The sequence below is a fragment of the Balaenoptera borealis genome (assembly GCF_965194805.1).
Source record: "Balaenoptera borealis genome assembly, chromosome: 10".
Classification (NCBI taxonomy): Eukaryota; Metazoa; Chordata; class Mammalia; order Artiodactyla; family Balaenopteridae; genus Balaenoptera; species Balaenoptera borealis.
In genome coordinates this window covers 11776560-11794732 of record NC_138874.1, presented here as the reverse complement: position 1 = coordinate 11794732, position 18173 = coordinate 11776560, and the positions used below count along the sequence as shown (strand labels likewise).

General features: G+C 42.6%; 1 protein-coding gene across 10 annotated transcripts in view; it reads left to right on the top strand.

The window, feature by feature from the left end:
- The window catches only part of MAP3K21 (mitogen-activated protein kinase kinase kinase 21), a 134098-nt gene that overhangs the window by 40688 nt on the left and 75237 nt on the right, over positions 1-18173 (top strand). For 4 of the 10 annotated variants that reach the window (XR_014249062.1, XR_014249063.1, XR_014249064.1 and 1 more), the window contains exons 7-11: positions 1456-1606; positions 1968-2065; positions 4913-5698; positions 7297-7472; positions 11752-11844. Coding sequence is in view for 6 of the 10 variants with exons in the window: in XM_082407585.1 (XP_082263711.1) it covers positions 1456-1606; positions 1968-2065; positions 4913-5698; positions 7297-7472; positions 11752-12024 (1484 nt within the window). In the remaining 4 variants the exon portion in view is untranslated. Of the gene's footprint in view, positions 1-1455; positions 1607-1967; positions 2066-4912; positions 5699-7296; positions 10111-11751; positions 16362-18173 lie in introns of those variants that run through there. The other 6 variants (XM_082407585.1, XM_082407582.1, XM_082407584.1 and 3 more) reach the window with 5 other exon arrangements.

The window sequence follows — 18173 nt, the reverse complement described above, 5'->3', positions numbered from 1 at the left end:
TTTGAAAGCCGAAATCAGGAATTCAAGGTTACTTCCATTCGTTTCATTGTTTTGTAAGGAAAAAAATATTTTGCTTTTTGAAATTTAGCTTGAATTTGGTCTGTGTTGACCAACCTAATGCACACAGCCCTCCACTTAGGGTGGTTCGACTTAGGGTTTTTTGACTGTATGATGGTGCAAAGTGATTCACATTCAGTGGAAACCATACTTCGAATTTTGAATTTTGATCTTTTCCTGGGCAGTGATACTGGGTACCATCCTCCCTCGTGACGCTGGGCAGTGCGCCACAGCTCCCGGTCAGCCCGCCATCACAAGGGTGAACGACCCGTACACTCACAACCACTCTGTACCCACATAAGCACTCTGTTTTTCACTTTCAGTACAGCATTCAGTAAGTCACACGAGACATTTGACTTTATTATAAAATAGGCTTTGCTTTAGGTGATTTTGCCCAACTGTAGACTAGTGTAAGTGTTCTGAGCACATTCAAGGTGGGCAGGGCTAAGCCATGATGTTTCGTAGGTGAGGTGTATCAAACACGTTTTCAGCTTATGATATTGTTAACTTACGATGGGTTATCGGATGTAACCCCATCATAAGTCGGGGAAGATCTGTCCTTCAGAATACCACTTAGTATTTTGGTTTTAGAGTGTTCAGCCTAGTGGAAAAAATAAATATACTAATTGATCTGGCATCCTCGCACTGTGAGAGTTTCAATTAGACCCAAAGCGGATATTTTTACCCCCTGTGTGGGTATGTCATAATGTTTTCAGTTGTGTTTTTAGAACCTCTGGTGTGTGACGGGGTTGTTTTCTAAGTGTGTAGTAATGACAGCCACTCTCCCAGTGATTCCCAAGCCAACTGTCGGTGCACAGCGAGGCTGGGGGGGTGGCATATACGTGTGTCAGCAACATGTGGGTGTTAGACGTGAGTGTAAACCTCCCGAGAGGGGATGAAATAAGGCAAGATGTGGGGAAACTTACATACGTTCAGATTTTTAAAGGTAATTGAAGCCAAACAGTTGTGATGACTAATGAAAAATTGGCTTAAATTGCAATTTTAAAATATACCTTTGTTCCTTAGGTTCAAAATTTTGATTTGGTTAAAAAATTAAGTACTAAGTTTGTTTTCAGTTAACCATTCAATTTGACCTTTTTTCCTCCAAATAAAATGAAATCCTAACTGTTGCATAATGTTAAATACATAGATAAATAAATAATCAACTCTTTATAGCTAATTTACCTCAAATTTGTATCTTTTAATTTAGTTCACTTTTCTTGCTCTTATGATTAGAGATAGAAGTTTGCCAGTGGTAGGGTGAAGGAAATAATTTCTTCGTTGTTTTCATGTTTCTCAATTGTTTACACGTTTTGACTAAGATAGTTTTACAACTGATTTGATTCATTTTAACTTAACAATTTTTTAGTTGGTTAATGAGTGATGCTCTCTGTTTAGTGACCTCAGATGAAAGCAATAAAACTTGGGGCAGGAACACGGTCTGTCGACAAGAAGAATTTGAAGATGTAAAAAGGAGTTTCAAGAAAAAGGGTTGTACCTGGGGTCCAAATTCCATTCAAATGAAAGAAAGAACTGACTGCAGAGAAAGGTACTTGTGTGACATCTGGTGGCATTCCAGTGTGTACTGTGATAAATAGCAGTGCCTTTTAAATATTGCACTGGCCAGACCTAACTTTTAAAAAGCAATTAGAGTAATACAGAGATACCTGAATATAATTTAATTTCTAGGTTGGGTTTATCCTACTAAATCAATTATTATTTAGTTAAGCAATTAAAAAGATTCTCTGTCTCATGTTAAGGTTTTATCTGTACTTTGTTAGCTCTTTAAAACATAGAGGCCAAATATGTTCTCTTTACTACCTAAAAATATTGTTAGCGTATATCCACCAAAACCTAATTTGTGTGTCATATGGTTCTATTATATCAAAATAAACATTTTTCTCTTGTAGAATAAGACCTCTCTCAGATGGCAACAGTCCTTGGTCAACCATCTTAATAAAAAATCAGAAAACCATGCCGTTGGCTTCATTGTTTGTGGACCAGTCAGGTAAATGTGCTTCAGGAAATAGAATTTGTTTGAGTTAGACTGAGCCTCTGAGAGTTCTAGAAGTGACGTGGGAAAGGTTAGCAGCGTCGCATGTACTGAGTAGTAGCAGTGGCTACACTAAGCTCAGAAGTTATCTTCTGTCCTGTCAGTCTTCGTGGCGGAAAGTAATTAGGCTCCACATTGTTTATTAGGAATTTGTAACTCTTATTCTTCACCAGAAAAATTAGTATAATTTATTATATAGAACCAAATTACTGTAGTATAGGAAATAGTAAATATGAAAATGTAGGTGCCCTGAAGTTCTGCTGAGATGATATTCCCACCCCGCGACCTGATGAAATATTGTCAGGCGGGTTAGTTGTGGAAAACTACTGCTGGAGAGTATTACCTTGGAACCTCTAGTTTTAAATGAATCATCATCGCTTTCAATGTTCGGTATTCCTATTCAATATTCAGATATTAAAAGGTTGAAGAGATTTGGAAGTTGCTGGAAATCTTCAATGATGGGTAACTCTGAAGAAAAGCAAATTGGTCTTTATCCTTGTCAATTTAAGACAGCCCTTTGGTACTGTGGTCAAATTAGAGATGTTTTAGCAAAACACGGTATAAACTTCTTGAATTTATGATCGGTGCTATGCTCAGTTTTACAAGCACCTTATCACCTACTGCCCATGTTTAGTTTTCTTCTTCTGTGTTCATCACAAGTGTGTGGTTTCAGCATAAGTATCTCCATAAATACTTTCAGGTAAACACAAGGCAGGTGCCGTGTGATCCCTGGGTAGATGCTTTCTGATGTCAGATTCATTACTGTATTCTGACTCTTTTTCACCTGTAAAGGCAAGAGGGTCTCTCATTATACACTACGATTCATCATCAGATGGCGTTTGAGGACTAATGAAGAACGATTAATAGTAATAAAACTGTTAATTCTATAGCACAAGTTTCATTATTTGTGACTGTTTATCCAGATAGAGGGATTAATCAGAGAAGTCCTCTTGCTTTTTTTTCACTGAATTTTTTAATTCTTTCTTAGAATATTTTGATCCTATGAATAACTCCTCCACAAGACAGTTGGAGGAAATAAAAGGATGTATTTGGCTGACTCAGCTGGGTCTCCATTAAGTTAACCCTGCAGTTCATTGGAAGGATCACTGAGCAAAAGGTTTACACAGTCTGTCCTGCCTGAAGGTCCCCCTCCCACCTTCCACCTGTGGGGCCTCACCCTTCTAAGTGTTTCTGTCTCAGCCCAAGCGTTTCCTGAAAACCTCCCCTGACCGCCTTAGCTGCAGTGGTGTCTCACCCCATCCCTCTGTCTCAGTACCCAGTTTTATTTATGCATCGCTCTTCACTGAAATTCTTATTGGTCTGCATGGACACCCGTAATGTGTGTGTTCTTTGTCACCCCAAATTAGAATGTCAACTCCTCGAAGGCAAAGATTTTATCTGGTTTGTTCACCACTCTACTCCCAGGGCCTGGTGCATAGCAAGTCTTCAGTATCTCCTGAATGCCTAAGTGAATCCTAAAAGGACAGTTTGATCTTATGTAGATATTGATTATATTCACCTTGGTTTGGGGGCTGCGAATGCATGCCGTCAGTCATAGGAAGACTGGGAAAGATTGTGATGGATCCGTGTAGGTTCATGACAGCTCAGGAGGAAAGTGTGGGAAAGGAAGTGCTCAGTGTGCTTCGAAACCTATGGCTTTTACTTGTCAACAACGTTTACCCTCTTTTTTAAAAAATGATGGCTTAGTAATTTGTTATTCGTTACATGTACCGTGCATTCAACCCATCAAAGCGCAATTCGTGCCTACTTGATGAAGGCACTATTCGGGGAAGACCCCTCACAAGATGAAACCTGCAGGGAAGCTCACAGCTGGCTGTGACCTGAAAGTAGAAAAAGGAGGAAACCGAACGACACCAGAAAGGCTTCAACGGAAGCCGAGACCACATGTGGGAAGAAGGGCAGTGTCAGGCCATCTTAGGGCCAGGCAGGATTTTGAGATACAATTGTCTGAGGGAAATGGGACAGTGGGAGGAGGACACGGGGAGAAAGATAGCAGAGGAAGTTACTGGGCTTGAAGGGAGAAAAGCGGGGAAGAGCACGGGCTTGTTGGGAGAAAAGCTGGCATCCGGCTGGTCTAACAAACCGAGCACATTTTAGGTGCAGTGGACACAAGGCTGCAGAAATCATGGGTGGCTCTGTCGGGGATGTTCTGGACACCAGATGAGGGAGTTCGTCATTTCAGTCGTTCATGGTTAAGCCCTAAGTGATAAGAATTGTACCTTCCTCTCCAGTAGCAGAATATGTTACCCTTTGGGGCTCTGACCTCTGGAGAATCTTCTGATACGGGGCTCCTACGCTTTAATGGCAGCTTGTTGAAACAGGCTGCTGGGCACCACCATAGTCTGAAGTGTGCTTCACTACTCTACGCAGTATGGTTCCTGTAGCAACGGGGCATGGCCCAGTTATCTAGGTCACGTGCAAGGGCACCTTTTGTCTGACGTGTCCTCCTGCCGCTGTCTGTGCATGTGCATTTCTGTATCTTGATGACTTTGTTTCTATAGAAGTTTCTGTTTTCCATGCCAGTGAAGAGCCACTTCCTGAAGGACGGGAAACGGCAGAGGACTTGCTCGCCTGTTCCTGTGCAGGGAGCTGAGTCATTGCACCCTGGACGCCCCTTCCTTAGGGTCCTCCTGGACGAACCATTTGCTGAACTGCAAGGGACTCCATGTGTTTTGATTTAGAATATGTATTTATTAGATTTCAGCCTTGTTTTACAGTATAGCTTGCATGGTTTTTACGGTAAAATGGTCCTAGCCTGTGTGTATTTATACTTCTGTGTAGGTGCGTGTGAAGAGCCACAACTTGCCCCAGACGGATTGGAACACAGAAAGCCAAAGCAGATAAAATCACCGAGTCAAGCCTACATTGATCTACCTCTTTGGAAAGATGGCCAGAGAGAGAATCTGGTGGAACCTGAAAGCTGGGAGGAGAGAACCCCGGTGAGCCCTGCCACCAGCATTCCTCAGGGGACCCCTCCGAACAGTCTGAGCAGATCCCCCCAGAGGAAGAAGACGGAGTCTGCTCTGTACGGCTGCACCGCGCTGCTGGCGTCGGTGGCTCTGGGCCTGGACATCAGAGAGCTCGCGAAAGCACAGGCTGCTGAAGACCCGTTGCCCAAGGAAGAAAGGAAGAAACGCGAGGGCATCTTCCAGCGGGTGCCTAAGTCCCGAAGCAGTGCCAACTCCGCCACTAGGCTGCCAGCCGCGGGCGAGGGGGCCAGCAGCCCATCCCCGCTCCCTCCGTCCAGCGCCGCGAACCTCCTGTCCATGCCTTCTCTCTCCACCAAGTGCCTGCTGCAGACTGACGGCGAAGATTCCTTCGAGAGCAGCACACACGTCCCTTGTGACCCCAAGGTGCCCATTCCAGATCCTTGCCCTGCCTTTGGAAGGAGGGGTCAGGAGCCAACCCCTGTGCCAGGACTGGAGACCCATCATGGTGTGTGGGGAAACCTGTCTCCTTCCTTCACAGTTCCAGCACGTGCGGGCGCATCTTACGCTGCTTCTTCAAAAGAAAGAGCAGCACATCACCGACGGACCGTATCTGATGGAAGTGCTTCTCAGCCCCCAGGTAGGCTGCATTCGTGGGTGAAAGTACCAGACACCACTGTAGAGGATAGACTGTAAAATTGTATGGCTCTCTGATTTTATCTTTTCCAAGTGATTACATTTACAAATTTGTTTTCACTGTGCACATAAATCTTTGAATTTTACCCTACTCTTTTGTTTGACTTTATCATTTGGATTCTTGGAAGAGTATAATTAAATTTCAGTAACTTAAATGCATAATAGCATGTTAAAACAGAAAGAGCACTTGGAGAGTAACTGCCCCAAGCCCCTCGTGGTAGGAAGGAAAGTCATTTGCCAAAATCTGAACCACATAATTAGTGGGAGAGTTGGCAGTAAAACTGGTCATTTGACACAGTGTCACCTGGCTTTGCTGCCCAGGTTTATGTTGAGATTGAGTTTAGGGGGTATAGAAGTCAAATGGAGGGCTTCCCTGGTGGTGCAGTGGTTGAGAATCTGCCTGCCAATGCAGGGGACACGGGCTCAAGCCCTGGTCTGGGAAGATCCCACATGCCACGGAGCGACTGGGCCCATGAGCCACAACTACTGAGCCTGCACGTCTGGAGCCTGTGCTCCGCAACAAGAGAGGCCACGGTAGTGAGACCTGCGCACCGCGATGAAGAGTGGCCCCCGCTTGCCGCAACTGGGGAAAGCCCTTGTATGGAAATGAAGACCCAACACAGCCATAAATAAATAAATAAATAAATTTTTAAAAAAAAGAAGTCAAATGGACAGTAGGTGCTGTGTGGGGAATGACTATTATTCCTTTTGTATGTAAAGATAATTACAACTACCTCAGATATAGATCATGAGGGTTACTTGAGATAATATATATGAAAAATGCTTTTTAGATTGTAAAATGTTATGCTAGGATCGGTTATAAAGTATATTAAAACTGAAACTGCTTTCATTTGCTTTATCTTTTCGTTTATCTCTTTAAGTGCTACACCTAGACAAGATTTTTTTTCGTATTATTGTTCATTGTCTTTAGATAAATTGGTTTATTGCTCTTTTATGATGCAATAAAGTATTAGTAATTTATAATTGCACATGGTGAAATCCTAGCACAAGAATCCCGTAAAAAACCATTCTTTTTTTCTTAGTTTGAAGCCCATGATTATTTGCTACAGTGGTAGTAAGTCAGTTCTTCAGAACAAAAAAGGGAGGGTGTAACATGTAAAAACGTATCTGCTTTCTTATTTTCATTAATTTTTTCAAATCATCATCTGAGAGTGAATTCAGTCACATTCACCATCATTTTAAAGTCTTAACTTTAGTCCAGTCTAACCCATTGTGAAATCTATCCTGTTAATAAAACAGTTCTAATGATCATTGTCCTAAGCGTATGATGATGACTTAGCTCTTTACAGGTGTCGTTTCCATAGGTTCAAGCCGTCTTTCCAACCTTGTAGTACTTTTCCATAAAAACAAACATTCTTATCCTAACAATTTTAAAGGTAAGGTTTGTGTTCAGGTTCTTTTGTGAAAGCTCACTTTAAGGTGGTCACCTAAGTGAAGTCATCCTGGTTATTTTCCTTGCTATCCATTGATTTCGACGTCACTGTCTTTCTAATCACACACTGTCTTTGCCTCCTCAACCAGCTGGTGCAGCTCTCATCTCAGCCCCCGGAGCCTCTGAGCTGCCCCCTGAGTGGGTTTGGGGGACGCACCCCTCGCCGTCTGGACCTCATAGTGACCTGCCAAGTGAGGTCCCGCCCGAAAAACAGAGAGCTGTCCATGTGGTGCCTCTGCCTCGCCCTCCCCACCTCAGAAGCCAGGTAGGTGCCCCGAAGGCCTTCCCGCAGAGAACAGAGTCTCAGCCCGCACAGGCCTGCCCTGTGGTGGGCGGTCCAGGACCAGCCCCTGACTGTCCCCTCGGTGCCCAGGAGAGAACTAAGCCCCACGTGCCTTCCTTACTGGATGCCGACGTGGAAGGCCAGAGCAGGGACTGCACGGTGCCTCTGTGCAGGATGAGGAGAACAAGCCGACCATCTCTGTACGAACTGGAGAAAGAATTTCTGTCTTAAGTGCCTTATACTGTTCAAGCATTTCTTTTTTTTTTTTTTTCTTTTAAGGTGAACAAATGAAAACAATGTGTCTACCTTTGAATTGTTTTATGCTGCTGTGTTTTCAAAGCTGTGGCCATGTTACTAAAATAGTAATGGATGTCTAACTTCTCCAAAAATATATGTGATTGCTGTTGGCTGACTGTATTGTTATTCCACTGGATTCTTACCTAGCAACTTGAAATACTACACACGTGTAAAACAAATGTGCAACAGTGTAAATCTATGTTTAAGCACAATTTTAAATGCTTTGTTTGTTCCCATTTATATCCTTGTCTATTAGTACACACAGAAATTGTAATGAGTGCGCCATTTTTGTTTCCTTCCTTCCTGTTTCCTTCCTTTTGTTTTCTATTTTCCTTTACCTTTTTCCATTTCTTTCCTTTTTTTTTTTGTTATTTGTGCAACAAGAAGCCAAGAGTAATGTGATGTTAGCAAGTAAAGATGTCTATGTAAAAAAAATTTGATGACTAGAATAGATGGAGAGTCCTATATGAACTACCTAAACTCAGCAGTAGGCTTATAATGCATAAGTATGTCCAAATCTCACCTAAAATATGCACTATTTCTCTCTTTGAGAAAATTTTACTGAATGTAACTTGTAAAAGCTTTAATGAATGTAACTTCTAAAAATTTTATCCATTAGAACTCCAAAGTAGATTTTTCAAAAAGCCAGTCATTGACATTTGACTCAGACCATACTGTATACAGTTGAGAGGCGCTAACCTTTGTGTTCTCCCTGTAGAAAGGATCTTCCTTCTTCCTTCATCAGTAGCCATTGATTTGGTATCCAGAAGTGCAAAGCTTTTCCTTTTGTCATAGAGTCTTTAAAAATTAATCAATGCGTGCGTTATGTGCCGAAGAAAATTCATGTCATTTAATATTATTTTTCTCTATTTAAATGCATAATCATCCTAATAATCTCAAATACAGTCAGAAACACTGCAAAGTCAAGAAACAGCACTACGGTTAGAATTGAAGTGTTAGAATTTAAGTGTTTTAAAATAGTAGTTATTCACTTAATTGTAGATACATGTTAGATATCTGTTGGGTGGGACAAACTGATGTGATAGAATGGAGAAATATAAGTTATTTTCAGATGTGGGTTTATAAAACGAATCTTTGGATAGCAGATCAGGTTTTTAAGTGATTTTAAATTATTTTATGAGTCACTTTTATAAATCATAGAGTTATGATACAAATAAACTACTGAGTTATTAAGCTACTGAAATGGCTATCCAGGAGCTTGGTAATCTTGCCTGGGTTCTTTTGTTAAATCTATTATGCTTCTCTCGCTAGAATATGGTTATTCAGATGACACACAATAAGTATTTAAAATTTTCCCTACAGTGAAAAACTTTAATTGCAAACATTACTTGTTATTTCATTTAAAATTTTACCTTGGTTAAGGTTTACTGAATAACTGGAAGGGCAGTGATTTAATCAGGTGTGATAAAATATCCACCTATAGTAGAAAAAAAAGAGGAAAATTATATTATTTGGCCATTTTAGAACCTCTTAGTCATCTAACAAGTATGCCACTGCAAATGATGAACGGAGCATGAAAGGATTATTTTAATATAAGCACATTTTGCCTTAAGGAAATTCTTGAAGCACAATCTCAGGTCCTTAATTACATTTTGTGGTGTTATGGTCCATTCTATGATTTGGCTTCACTTTTGGGTGGTTGTTGAATTACCTAACAGAGATTTGGTTTCCTCAAAATTGTATCACATTTGAAACTATGGTTGGCTACTTCATACTCAGTCATTTGAGGGCATGTAACTTCCAGCTAAAAGTAAACGAAATACATGCCTACAGTAATACATGAAACACGAAATATAGAAACTGTGTTTTCAGTTTTGCTTCTACCAAAACATCGTGTGTGTGTGTGTGTGTGTGTGTGTGTATGGCACTTTGTGTGAGGGTAGGGGAGTGATGGGTGTCCGTCTGTCTGGTCCCTTTACTCTGTTCCTGTTTAGCTTTATTTTAGTCAACTCTACATTATGATGAATTTAGAAATGAAGTTATGTTGAAAAGATAATTGTCATATAAGGACTCAATCTCACATATTACTGCAGATAGTTATTTTTTGCTGAGATCTGTTGTACATTTGCGATTTTCTATGTGTATAGGTATACTTAGCGGAATCTGGTTATTTATTTTCACATAGACTTAATAGCTCACTGAAAGATAAATTAAGCTGATTACTATTAGTCAACAGTTAAGGTGCTCCCACTGCAGAGATTTGAGGCCTGGGCCTGATATGCTGTATTATGAAGCTTTGTGACTGAAAAAGATGTTTACATATGTTGTCTATTTTTTTTAATAAAGTTTTTTTTATAGCTTGTCTACTTGCTCAGTGGCTTTGATCTCCTGATGGTTGTGACTATAGTTTGTAAATGGTTCATTTTGTATTCAATAAGGAAAATATGTTAATAAAGATTATTAATAAGTCAGGTATTAACCTGCTAAATTCATTAAACTGAAGGATCATGATATGAATCATGGAATTAAATGAAATACTTTATTTAAAATGTTGTTTGGTTTACATGTGCGTTGAAACGTTGCATTTCACCGTGAGAATTTTGCAACTCCATCTTTTCAGAACGCACATTTTGGCAGAGTGAATTACTGTATGAAGTAAATCTCAGTTGATGCTAGAGCACTGTGATTAATGAGACATGTTGATTATTAGCATGTTTAAATCAGAAGAATTTCAAAACCCACCTAACATCTGGTGATTCTTGGTAAGCAATAAAAACTTGGGTGAATTAGAAAAGTAGATGGTAGCATTTCGTGCAGATCCAGGCAACACCCTATCATATAAGAGGGAGAAAAATTTAATGTCTGTTGTATATCTGCTAAGTGTTAAGGACTTTCCTAGGTGCCCATATAAGACACTTCCTATAATTCTCTTTAGTGAAGTTTGTGAGGTAGGTAGTAGTATCCCTATTTCATTAGATGTGAAACGGGCACAGAGAAGTTGGATAAAGTTCCAAAGACTCAACCACCATTTACCTGTTCACACCTGTTGTAACCATACATATAGTATAGAAGATGGAGGCTTCTAGTGGAATCCAAAGCTAAGGTAGTGTTTCACACATCAAAAAGTTCAAAATTCTAGAATGGCTGAGTACTTACTTAAAAACAAAGCTAACAGTGGTTAATACGGTGGGATACTTCCTAGGTAATTGTGAAATGAAATAGAAGGTACTAAAACCTGCATATCCAACTCAGACAAAAGCAGTGTTCTGTTCAATGGGTTTATAAATATGATGAAATTATTTAAGAACTGCAATATAAATATAAAATAATTGGGCTTAAGCTGTATGTACTCTTCTGAAAAGGTCAACATGCTAAAACACAGTGGAAGATGAGGCTTTTATGAATGAAACAATGTAATAAGTACCATAGAGTGGAGCAAAAACTAGTTGTTCTTGTTGTTTAGCAAGAAATAAGTAAGTTGAATTAAGTAAGTTGAATACGCTGCAAACTGATTAAGTGCCTACTGTGATAGCCACTGGGAAAGACTAAAGGAATTCAGTGATGAGCAAGAGAGACACCACCTGGGTACTTCGCTGCATGGTTCTTAAGATCTAGTAAGAAAGACATTGAGAAGCTGAGCGGGGCCAGCTTCTTGGGTTCGGCTTGGGCTTCAGGACGTCCCTGAGCTTGATTTTAATGCTTTGCTAACACTGTCTTGAAATCCTTAAGAAATTTTGGACCGGGACCTCTCATTTTTATTTTGCACTGGGCCCTACAAATTATGTGGCCAAGCCTGACTACAAGTGAAATGAGGGTTATAAAAGGTGAAGTAGTTGCTGTTCTGGTAGCACTGGCAGAGCAGATCTAACCTGGGGGATTCAGAGGAGGCAGCTGAGGAAGTCAGGACCTCTGCTGGGTGAGAAGTGCTCCCTGCAGAGTCACTAGCTTGTGACTCGAGTCATGTTTCTCTTGGAACTTACCAGATTTCCTCTTTGCCTTTCAGCATTTTTACCATGGTCTGTGTTGGTGTGGATCTCTTTGCGTAGATCGTACTTGGAGTTTAATTTCTTGGATGTGTAGATTTTTTCCAGCAAAGGTAGGTTTTTCAGCCATTATTTCTTCAAGTATTTTCTCTGCTTCTTTTCCTCTCTCCTGGGACTCTCATTACACGTATATTGGTGTATTCAGTAGTGCCCCACATTTCTCTGAGGCTCTGTTCATTTTTATTCATTCTTTTCTCTCTTTTTTTTTTTTCAGATTACATATGCTATATTGATTTCTCTTCAAGTTCCCTTATCTTTCTTCAGTTCCAATCTACTGTCAAGCCCCCCAGTGACATTTTTCATTTTAGTTATTGTATTTTCAACTCCATAATTTTCATTTCATTCTTTTTTAAAATTTTTATCTCTTTATTGATATTTTCTTTTTGACAAAACATTGTCATCATACCTTCCTTCTTCAAGCATGTTTTTCTCCAGTTCATTGACCTAAGGTACAATGGCAGCTTTCAAGTTATTAAATCTGAGGTCCGTACCCTTTCACATGCCATCTCTGTTGCCTCTGTTTTTCCCAGTATATGGGTCACACTTTCCTGTTTCTTTTTATGTCTCACTTTTTGTTGAAAAGTGGACATTTTAGGTAATACATTGTAGCCACTGTGGATAATGATTCCCCTCACCTTCTCTCCAGGTCTTGTTTTTGTTGTTGTTTGCTTGTTTGTTTAGTGATTGGGCTAGACTATTCCAGTGAAATCTCTTCCCCCACAGTATGAAGTCCTTGGTGTCACTCCTCAGAAGATTCAGCCTTGACGTGCACACAGCTACCTTGGGATGACACGATTTTAGCACAGCTCTCTTGGACTGTCTCTTCTTGTGATCTCTCTGTTACGCTGTCTGCTTCACTTGGTATTACAGCAAGCTGTTAGGCTTTCATAATTGCTGGCTGATTACTCTATTTTTTTATTATTCCCTGGGACACAAATTCCTCCACAGCCTATTCCAATTAATTTCAAGCAGGGGCAGTTTGGGGGCCGGTCTTTAAGGCTTTTTCTGACCCCAGGTGGGCTCTTTTTAGCTGGCTCTTTGCCTGATTCTCTCTGGTGAACTCACTGGACTGTGGTTTAGCTTGTTGCTCTTAATTAAGAGGTGTGGGGTTTTTTGAGAGTTCCCTTAGGCTTGAACTTCCCCACACTCTGTTTCAGATAAAGTCAGTTCCTTTGACGAAAGCTTTGTAGTTCTGTTCTTGTGTAATGCATCTTGCCTTGGGCAGTATATCTGGGCCATACTCTGGGCCCTGGGTGGAGTGGTAACTTGCAGCCTCCTTGGCTTGCTTCTCGCAGAGTAGATAGAACCTCTGCCCTCCAAGTGCACTGGTGTGAGGGCGTGTAAGAAGCCAACGTTCTCACTGGTGGAGAGCCTCCACCCTGTGTGGGGTGGCTGGATGGAGAAAGGAGCCCTTGACCTCTCAGGCACATTCCCAGGAATTTAGCCTCTTAAATATAGAGTTGGAAGGGATGAGAAACGCTGCTGTCCTGTGCCTGCCAGTGAAATAGCTTCTCCCTTGATTGGGAGCTGACTGGGGGCAGGGGGGAGGCGGGGGGAGTCCTATGTTTTTGGCCAGACCTGATTGGAATGGAGCTTCTGTCACGCTGAGCTCGGTCAGGGTGGAAGAGTAGGCGGGAGGGAGCAGGTCATAGCTCAAATGCCAGGTTCAACTGTTCTTAGCAAGATTTAGTATATTCTTTTTGAATAAATATTTTGTTATTTGCTGTATGCCCTTAAGACAATTTCCAGAGACTTAAAAAAAAAAAAAATTTTAAGGTAGCTTTCAGCAGTTGTGCTCGTTTCCTTGCGGAGTGGGTCCTCAGAGCTCCTCATGCAGCCATCCCATAATGGAACCTCTAATATTCTGCAAAGCTGCTTACTAACTCCTGAAGCATTTTCTCCTCTTGGCTCATGTAACACCACACATCTAAATTCATGTTGTTTATCTCATGGCTCTAAATGCATTTCAAGGCAAATCACTCTCAATTTTCTGTCTCTAGCCCCGTTCTAATCTTAGAGCTCCATTTGTACATATCCTGCTGCTTACTTATCATCTCCTCTTGGATATCTAAGAGGGATTTCATCCTGAACACGGTCCAAATAAAATTCGTGATTCACCTCCTTCCCTGAATTTGCTCTTCTCTAGTCCTCTTCTTAGTAAACAGCACCAGCACCTGGGAGGTGGAGGCCTCTGCTGACTAGTCTGTAAAGTAGCAACATCACGGGGGCTTCCCTGGTGGCGCAGTGGTTAAGAATCCACCTGCCAGTGCAGGGGACACGGGTTCAAGCCCTGGTCCGGGAAGATCCCACATGCCACGGAGCAACTGAGCCCGTGCGCCACAACTACAGAGCCTGCAAGCCACAACTACCGAGGCTGCACGCCACAACTACTGAAGCCCATGCGCCTAGAGCCGTGTTGTACAACAAGAGAAGCCACCCGCAATGAGAAGCCTGTGCGCTGCAACAAAGAGTAGCCCCCGCTCGTCACAACTAGAGAAAAGCCTGCACACAGCAACAAAGACCCAATGCAGCCAAAAATCAATAAAATAAAAATTTTTTTTAAAAATAAATAATTTTAGGGCTTCCCTGGTGGCGCAGTGGTTGAGAATCTGCCTGCTAATGCAGGGGACACGGGTTCGAGCCCTGGTCTGGGAAGATCCCACATGCCGCGGAGCAGCTGGGCCCGTGAGCCACAGCTACTGAACCTGCACATCTGGAGCCTGTGCTCTGCAACAAGAGAGGCCGCGATAATGAGAGGCCCGCGCACTGCGATGAGGAGTGGCCCCCGCTTGCCGCAACTAGAGAAAGCCCTCGCACAGAAACGAAGACCCAACACAGCCAAAAATAAATAAATAAAAGATTACTATAAAATGAATAAATAAATAAAAATAAATAATTTTAAAAAATAGAAAGCTTTAAAAAAAAAGCAACATCATGAATGCATTTGTGTCACCCGTAGTTGTTCAATAACTAGTTATAGAATAATCGGATGAATTATTTTATTATTTATTCCCGTTTTACAGATGAAGAAACTGAAACTTAGAGAAATCAAGTAAATTGCTGGATTTGAATCCAGTCTGAGCCCAGTCTATGCATTTAGACCACAGGAAAAAAATGTTTCTTAAATGTTAAATAGTTGGTTTTTCAATAAATGTTATTGTTAACATGTTGATCAAAGGATAATTGAAAGAAAGTAATATAAACTGTCGTTGGAATGGGACTTTGGGGATATTATTGTGAAGAACTTTGATTACTAGTCTAAAGATCTGGCACTGAAACTGGCATTAAAAAAAACAATTACAGGTTTTAATCTGTGGTGTATACTGGTCAGTGTTCTCCAGAGGACCAAAACAAATAGGATGTTCATACATGTATTTAGAGAGAGGGGGGTTGATTTTAAGGAATTGTTTCACACGACCATAGGGGCTGGCAAGTTCTAATTCTGCAGCGTGGGCTGGCAGGCTGGAGACCCAGGGAAGAGTTGATGCTGCAGCTGAAGGCCGTCTAGAGGCAGAATCCTGAGACCCAGGTGTTGGCAGGGTCGGTCTCTTCTGAGGCCTCGCCCCTTGGCTTGTAGATCTTCTTCCTGTGTCTTCCTGTAGCCTTCCCTGTGTACATGTCTGTTTTCCCAATTTCCTCTTCTAGTAAGGACACAATCATATTGGATTAGAGCGCACTCCAATGACTCATGTTAACTGGGTTACCTCTGGAAAGACTATCTCCAAACACAGTCACATTCTGAGATACTGGGTATTAGGCTTCTGCACCCGTTGGCCTGCAAGCCTGTACTTGCCCAGCCTCAAGACTGAAGAAAGAGCCCGGAAGTCAGAGACAGAGACATCCACGGCTTAATGGATGTGGGGCATCTTACACGTCTGAAGGAAGGTCCTGGAGCGATGCCACACCATGTGCAGCAGCTGGCGGGCAGGACACTGCAGCAGTCTTGCCCCCCCGGGGGGGCGAGGGGGAGATTGCCAGTTACAGGGGGAATTGACGTCAGCTTGGCTCGTCGGTTACCAGGGAAACCAGCAGAGGGCCCGTCCCTCACCGCCCCTCGGGCTAGCAACCTTCACGGGGCAGATGACTTCCCTTTGATAAACTATCATTATCTGATGATCAGAACGATCACTAGCTGGGGCTGCGGGCAGGTGTGTAGGCGTTCACCGATTAGGCTCTATGATGAAGAGGGAAGGTCAGTCCGGTGAGCAGGTGTGGGTGAGGCAGGGACTGGTCGCGCAGGAGATGGGCAGAGGGCAAGAGTACAGCCATCTTGGGGGCCTGATTGTACAGCCTCCAACATACAAAGCTAGGCGGGGGGTGGAGGCAACGCAATGTGTTCCCTAACAGACTGGAAAATGCTTCCAAATACTGAATATGACAGTGATGTGTAAAATAGAGGGGGGACTAGAGGCACCTATGTTATTCAGATCTTACAGCAAGAATAATGAGGAAAGGAAGCCCAAGAAATGAAGATGGCAATCTCCAAATCAGGGACAACTGGCAAAAAAGAGCTAGAGGTCAGTTAGGACAGAAGAGTTAGCCGATTGGGAAGCTGTGGGTCAATCAGAAATAACACTGAGAGAGGGGCTTCCCTGGTGGCGCAGTGGTTAAGAATCTGCCTGCCAATGCAGGGGACACGGGTTCGAACCCTGGTCTGGGAAGATCCCACATGCCACGGAGCAACTAAGCCCGTGAGCCACAACTACTGAGCCTGCGCATCTGGAGCCTGTGCTCTGCAACAAGAGAGGCCGCGACAGTGAGAGGCCCACGCACCGCGATGAAGCGTGGCCCCCGCTTGCCGCAACTGGGGAAAGCCCTCGCACAGAAAGGAAGACCCAACACAGCCAAAAATAAATAAATAAATAAATTTATTAAAAAAAAAAAAAACACTGAGAGGAAAATTGGTGCTTAGATAAAATGAGGGTTTGGTGGCGGGGGGAGGCAAAGTTTGCAGTTCTGAGTGATGGAAAATTCTAGAGACATTCAGCAGTCGGGTGGAGGTGAAATTTGAGGCAGAGGTTGGAATTGCACAGAGATTCTGTGGTCATTCGGATTTTGGTGATAGTTAAAGATGCTGGATGGGTCAGATGAGGAATGCAAGGAGAAGAAACCTGACGAAGGCTCTCTGGGAAAGAGTGAGAAATGCAGAAGGTGACGGAAAGAGGACGGATGGTCACCTAGGTAAGAAACACCCAGAAGAGTACAAGGCAGTGGAAGATCACATCAACTCCCCAAATATCTTCCCTTAATCCATAACAATTTTTTTTAATTTATTTATTTAATTTATTTTTGGCTATGTTGGGTCTTCGTTGCTGCGCGCGGGCTTTCTCTAGTTGCAGCGAGCGGAGGCTACTCTTCTTTGTGGTGTGCGGGCTTCTCATTGTGGTGGCTTCTTGTTGCGGAGCATGGGCTCTATGTGAGCGGGCTTCAGTAGTTGTGGCTCGTGGGCTCAGTAGTTGTGGCTCGCGGGCTCAGTAGTTGTGGCTCACGGACTCTAGAGCGCAGGCTCAGTAGTTGTGGCTCACGGGGCTTAGTTGCTCCGCGGCATGTGGGATCTTCCCAGACCAGGGCTCGAACCTGTGTCCCCTGCATTGGCAAGCGGATTCTTAACCACTGCACCACCAGGGAAGCCCAATAACAACTTTTAAAGAACTAAATACTAAAAACTTTTTTAAGAACATAAAGCTAAACTTTTTAGGCTAATATTGTCTCAGAATTACTCCATTCCCTAGAGCTATCAGCACTTACTTCCCTCCTAACTGGCAGTGGATGCTCATCAATTTTATTCAAAGGAGCAGCCCTATTGAGTTCCGCCTCCCCAGGAAATCCCAAGGGGGCCAAAGGAGTCAAAGGAATGAGCATGACCATGACCTAGAGCACGCCCCTACTCATTACTCTTCCTCCTTTCTGTGCTTTGCTACAGTGTGAAGGAAGATACAGCCTAAAGGCACAAACGAGATACGGTTCTGCATGCCTAAAACCAGAGGACAGGGAACTAATATTATATTTTGCCATTATCTGATCTTAGACATACTGGTTAATTTTCTAACCTCAGTGGCCATCTAGCCTCTTGCCACTCCCTTACCAGTGGCGTGTGGACCTGTGTCTGCGATGTCATTTCCCTCCTGGTGTCAGTGCATCCTGGCACTGTTTGTTTAGTAGCAGGAGAAAGCCCCAGAGCACATCTGTAGAGATAACCAGAGACAGACTGCTGACGAGGACATGTACGTAGGAGGTAGTTTTCTCCTTCTGGAGCACTGTCTCTCCAGGAAGTTTTAACTTAGTCTATTAAGGAATGTTTTCCACAGGAAATACATACCCAATGTTATTACATAAGTCTGTAGGAAAACATGTTATTTGAAAAAGAGGGCTTCCCTGGTGG